General features: G+C 46.6%; 1 protein-coding gene across 5 annotated transcripts in view; it reads right to left on the reverse strand.

Moving 5' to 3' along the window:
* The window catches only part of LOC123389106 (conserved oligomeric Golgi complex subunit 2-like), a 30,497-nt gene extending 26,173 nt beyond the window's left edge, over nucleotides 1-4,324 (reverse strand). For 3 of the 5 annotated variants that reach the window (XM_045069865.1, XM_045069864.1, XM_045069867.1), the window contains exons 1-2: nucleotides 2,927-4,324; nucleotides 1,129-1,256 (exon numbers count right to left, since the gene is read on the reverse strand). In XM_045069865.1, the coding sequence (XP_044925800.1) occupies nucleotides 1,129-1,256; nucleotides 2,927-3,292 (494 nt within the window). In that variant the 5' untranslated portion in view covers nucleotides 3,293-4,324. Of the gene's footprint in view, nucleotides 1-501; nucleotides 574-1,128; nucleotides 1,257-2,926 lie in introns of those variants that run through there. The other 2 variants (XM_045069868.1, XM_045069866.1) reach the window with 2 other exon arrangements.
* Between the last annotated feature and the right edge of the window lie 1,919 nt (nucleotides 4,325-6,243).

Here is a 6,243-nt window from a genome sequence, read left to right on the forward strand (position 1 = left end):
CCCGCCAACCTTAAATGTGTTGAGAACACTTACAGTATTGCACAGTTGGGCAAAATCCTCTAACACAAAGCCTATTTCACAATAAAGTGTCTGGTATCTCATGTAACTTACTGAACACTGCACTGAAAGCCAGAACAGGACGGTTCAAGTGTGTTGGTTGCTGACCCTCGTGATCACGTGGTTTGCCTGGGGGCTGTGCTCGCTGCCCCTGCCCAGCATTACAAAAGAGGACCCTACTGTAGATCGCCAGCCTGGGAAAAGATCCAAACTAAATGCATATCACTTCTGCACTATTATAAAAAGTCAAAAAACCATAAACTGAACCAAGGTGAAGTCAGGGATCTTCTGTACCAGGTGTGTTAGGGAAGGTCAAGCGTTCCTGTCTGGCCAGGAACCATAGTGGTATGGGGGAAAGTTCCACAGTAGAAAGTTCTACAGCGGAGAACCACTAGGACTCAAGCACCAACGGTCACAGGTTCTGCCATGAAGACTAGATGCTCTTCTGTGGGCGATGAGAAGCCACGAGCGACTCAGGAAGGCTGAAGAGCTCTGGGCAGGTGGGACAGCTGAGGGCTGCAATGAAGAGGGACAGGTGGAGCTGGGAGACCAGGTGGGGAGAGCCCGCTACCCTCAAACAAAAGGTGACAAAGGTCTGGACTGGGATGACAGAGATGGTGGAAGGTAATGGGATATTCATGAAACAGAACTGGAAAGCCATGGAAATGAAATAAGAGAGGGAGTTAAAACCGAACATGACTTTAATTGCCATCAGTATAAAACGTGTTGAATTAAAATGAATTGGTATTTCTAGACCGATGATGACATCACAATAATGGAAGGAAACCAATTTTGATTTTGAACCTGGTTAAGGAGAAAGTATAGACAAAAGAAAAGCAGAGGCTCTGGAGTCACACAAATGTCACCGTTGAGATTCGTCCCCACTCTTCATTCCCTTCCCTGTAAACCCAGGCAAGCGACACCTGCCTCACAGCACTGGTAACAAATAGGGAAGAGCACACGTTCCCATGTTCCCTGGTCAGACAGGACAGCCAGGGATCAGCGGCACATGAGGAGGTGACAGGTGGTCACTAAACTGAGCTCAGGTGCATACACAGCATTTTATGTCACCTTGAGATGGCTCCTCCTGTGACCTCTCGAAGAAGGCAGCAGTGGTGAGGAACGAACTCCAGGAGCTTATTAGCATACATGATCTTCAGGCCGTCCAGATGAGACTCAACGATCTGCTCTACAATCACCTAGCAGAAGGAAGAGCGTTTTATTTTTATTTATTTATTTGTTTGTTTGTTTGTGTTTTTGTTTGTTTTTAAAGCACCTAAAAGAGAAGTATGAACTATACACTACAGAGAAAAGAATCGAGTAAACCTTAAAAATGCACTTCGTTCTTCCTCCTCCCCACTCAGTATGCTTTCTAAACAGGAGGTAAGTAACAACGGCATGAAAATCTAGGTCCTGGGATTTGGGAATCCTGCTCCAACCCTGGGGGACACAGAGGCTGAGGGACAGAGACTGGCCTGAAGCTAAAACATCACACACACTCATCTGCTTCCCTTCTGAGCTTAAAAGCGAAATACTGTATCTGCAGACAACAGCTCTGTACCATCTTCACCCTGGCCTTATCCTCTACCGTCTCCAGAACAGGGAAAGGGCTGAGATGGAAAGTGATGGAAGAAAACACATCTTATTTTGCTTTAGTATTTTTTTTTTTTTTTTTTTTTTTTTGGTGAGGCTGAGTTGCAGGAGGTGAATGACAAGCATACAAACTTAAAATACAAACGTGGCCACAGTTCATTTAACGACACGGAAACGTAAAGTACTTCCCTAATTTAGCATATTAGATTCAGTTCAATGAAAAGGGCATAAATTAAATAACTAAAATATTTTCATTTAGTGACAAAGAATAATGTGATCTTTTTCACCCCCACAGAGAGAGCTATGAACTATAATAGGATACATACAAAGAACTGACAGATCATTTACTTTTAGTAGTCTTAATGAAGCTGAGAAGATTACTGAAATTAATCCTTCAATTTCACTTCTATCACTGGGATACTGTCTCGTTTTAAAACTGGGAAGCCTTTCATCCTGAAGTCATGGTGGGTAGCTTTATACTTACCGGACAGAAAGAACACTCGCACTGGCAGGTGACTGGAAGAAAGCCCTCAAACGCTGAGACTGGCTTCATGACTTCTGTCAGCCTGAACTAGATGAAACCGACGCTCTCTAAATGGGAAGCTGCTGATTGCTGGCGGCCTCACATGGTGCAGCCCATACTCCCGGCCGCTCAGAGGCAGGATACACTGACTCCCTGTATTTAACTGTATCCTTATAGGTCAAGAACACTGGGTAACCAAGTTCCGGACTTAAGGTACTACCCCGCTAACTAACTCGCCCTTAAAAGCCCTTTATCTTTGAATATTCCCTCCCTCCCACCTTCCTAGCCTGGCAAACTCCCCCATGGTCTTCAAGACTTAAGCCACATCAATTCTGCGAAGACGCCTCCCCTCACAGACTTTCCCTGCGCACAGAGCTGTCTTCCAGCTCCTCCAGTGGGCACGGGCGCCTTGGTGGGGTCACGCTTTTCGGCAACTTCATTAACGTATAACTTATGGAAATGGAAATTGACCTGAAAATGTTCTGATCCGTACCTTCTTCCTAGGCAAGTCCCTCACCCCTACTAAATTAAGATGATCCCTGAGTTATGGCATCACTGGAAGAGACCAGAGCGCATGCCTGATTCCTGCCATGCTGATGGGCACCAAGCGGGAGCAACCTTTTCTTACAACCAGAAGAGCAGGAACTAAGAGCATCTTCAAGGAAGAGCCCTGAGCTCTCTCGCACCCAGTCAAGAAACGAAGCCAGATTAGATGCTCTGTGTTTGTGGAATGAGGTGCATGGGGGCACAAACCTCATCCATGTACGGTTTCACCAGTACTTGACCGACTAACGCCTCTGCATCCCGTGTCTTGTCAATTGTAGCGTAAGTCCGGAGGCAGTGCCATATGATGTCCACATTGGAAGTCTGAAGCCCTTCTAGCAGCAGGCCTCCCAGGGACTGCTGCAGCATGGCTGTAATGTGGGCTATACGCTGCAAGAACAGAGAGACCAGGAAAGAAGGTCCAGGCACAACAGTTTCTAAAAGCTCAAATATATGTGTATAATTTATATACATATGTGTTATATATATAAAGCGAGCCTCTAATTCTACCAGAATATATGTAAGATTAAAATCCCAACATTTCCTAGAGAATAACAATGAATCTCTTCTCCCCATGATTGCTTTCTTTCTTTCTTTTTTTTTTTTAAAGGTTTTTATTTATTTATTTGTCGAGAGAGAGCACAAGCACACAAGGAGGCACAGGCAGAAAGAGAAGCAGGCTTCCTGCCAAGCAAGGAGCCCAAGGTGGGACTCGACCCCAGGACCCTGGGATCATGACCTAAGCCAGAGGCAGTGGCTTAACTGACTGAGCCACTGAGGCGTCCCCTCCCTATGATTTCTTTGAAAGTAAGTTGGCTTCATCAAAGTGAAGTTTAGACAATTACTGAACGACAAAAAGTTATTTGCCTCTTAAGCTACAGAGTAAATCTGACAAACGTGCATTTAAACCCAGTCAAGGGCTTTGGATAAATGAACTCTGACTACATCATATGATGTGTCAAGTTACATGAAATTCAGAATTAATTTTACTTGCATAGTTTGGAGACTATGCTTGTGTCTTTACACAAAATCTATCTAGTGTGACATAATGGAAGCAGGGTCCCAAGCAGGAGACACTGAAAAAAAAAAAAAATTCAAAGCTAGCTTCAAAATCCTGTAGAGTAGCAATTATCAGGGGGCAATGCTAGGTCAAACCAAAATCATCCAGGAAATTCGCAAACAGCAAATTGAAAATCGAAACCAACACTTACTGGTCTTACTTTGTCCAGAAGAGGCATGCCTTTGCTCTGAACAGTATGAAACTGTAACTGGTTAAATTCTGTGGCAATTCTCTCCAAAATCTCTCTAGTCCAGAGAGGGCTAGTAGAGACAATTAGAGAAGTGTAATTCCCAAAGTTAAAACCTGCCACCCCCACCGCCCCCCATGCCTTACAGCGCTCAGGCACCTGCACCTGCACGCCATCAATTTTCAGGACAAACTGTCTGTGCAGCAGGCCCCAGGTGCGAGGGGTGAGGAGCGGGGAGGTCGTAGAAGCCACCGACGCAGCCTGGCCCGGGCCACAGGGCCCAGGCAAGGGGATGGAGCTATTTTAGGTCAGTGTGGGTACAACTGCATGTTTCCACCACGTTCCTCGGGCTCTCCCATTCGTGCCCCTTCTTCTCCTTCTTCTTCTCCCATTCTCTAACCCCCTCCTCTCTCTTGCCCTGTCCTACCGTTCATACCCAAAGCCCCCTCTTCTTCTCCGCCTGCCTCATTCTCCCTCCCAAGTACCTCCCCAGTACCAACTACTGCTGTCTCCTCAATAAGCTAAAACTGACCGCCTAGCAGCAACCTGGGAAATCGCTCAGAGCAGCGGACTCCAAGTTTACATTTACCCAACGGCAGAAAGAGCAAGCTCGGTGCTCCGGGAGGTGGTGAGAAATCACTCACAGTGCATCTGCCATCAAGTGGACTGGATACACTTCCCTCTTGCCCCCCACATTAGAAAGTGTCAACCCCATTCAAAAGGAAGCCGAACAGTGAAAGAAAAAGAAAAAAACACAACAAAGGCCCCAAAGCCCCTGCTGGGCTCTATGAGGCATCCCACATCTGAGGATGGGCAGTCAGTTAGTGAGGAAACACACTGTAAGGAAACCCAAAATGTCTGGAGACCTGTCATGGTGTGCCCCGTCCCAGAGCATCAGAACTGGTGTGGAGGGAAGGCTAGCACCAATCCCAACCTCTAATGACTGATCCCATGCGCATTTCCTATTAATCCTTATCTCAGCATTTCTGGGCCTGGCAGAGCATGATGGATTAACCCTGCGATGACGCTGCTCTGGCTTTCCTGACTCTAGAGCTCAGAGTTGCTCTTCTGGAGAAAAAAGTCCTCCAAGGTAATTCTGAGCAAGAAAGCGCACAATGTCTGTTTATCAAGGACAGTGTTGCAAAGGGACAGGATTGTAGACACAGAGCTCACCGAGGTGTTTCTATCAGAGGAGCACAGCAGCAACAGCAAAGACGGGAAGAACACTGGAGGGCCAGCTCCCCAGGGGCCGAACGTGGACATGGCTGGAGGGGCTGCAGGCGCTGCCAAGGGCCGCAGCGAAGCAGAGCCGCTGGAGACACACGGGCTGCAGAAGGGCCGCGTACAGACTGTCTGCTAAGTGTGGACGAATGGGGGCAGAAGCACGAGTGCTACGGGATAGAGACACAAGCACAGTGGAGGCTGACCACTTAGTTGAATGCCTTGATGTGAAAGGGGGCAGACACCTAGGACCAGAGAATCGCTTCCTTTGGGATGTGTCCGTTCTTAATCTCCATCATGAGACATGTGGAGCATATGGTCTCTCAAGTTCCTTCCAAATCTAAAACCTTAATTCCTAAAATTTAGAAACCTAACTCCACCTGCGGGGGGGGGGGGCTGTTAGCCTCACACAACAGAGCACACAGGGCACCAGGCGACCTTGACGCAGGCAGCCCAGCTGGTATGTGCAGGACCAGCCCGGGCTACTCCCACTGCACCACTGTGCATCTCACGGTGCTGACAGGACCTAACTACTCATTTTCTGAGTCACTCATCTACCCTGGCTGACTGAAAATTCACACCAGGAAGGGAACAAGACAATCACAGTATAACAAAGAGAGCCATCATCTTTTTCCTATTTCATAAGCTTTTTCTTTCCTGTTTGTAAATTTCAACTGGATGTGTCCTATACTGTTTCATAATAATATAATGCTGGTGCAAAATACATCAATGGTAATACTCTGGGCATGTCTAGGAAAAAAAATGAGATGGAGAAAAACCAAGATGAATGGTAGGTATGCCTTAAAGATCAACAGGACTTTGCTAGTCCTCAGGGAAGGTGATTCCAAATATACTTTTCCACTGCAAGCATAATGACGTGTTGGAACTGTGGTCTATAACCAAAGGGTTTATAGGAACGTGTTATAGATTTCACCATTTCATGCTCTCCACTCTCCTGGAGCTACATTCTAGCCACAAACCTGGGTTTTCTTCTTGTTCAGAAATGAATTCTAACTAAGCCGTCCCCGCCTAATTAGACTGGATTTGAAGTATTAATTT

Source organism: Mustela putorius, unplaced genomic scaffold, assembly GCF_011764305.1.
Source record: "Mustela putorius furo isolate JIRA1106 unplaced genomic scaffold, ASM1176430v1.1 tig00003946_pilon_pilon_pilon, whole genome shotgun sequence".
Taxonomy (NCBI): domain Eukaryota; kingdom Metazoa; phylum Chordata; class Mammalia; order Carnivora; family Mustelidae; genus Mustela; species Mustela putorius.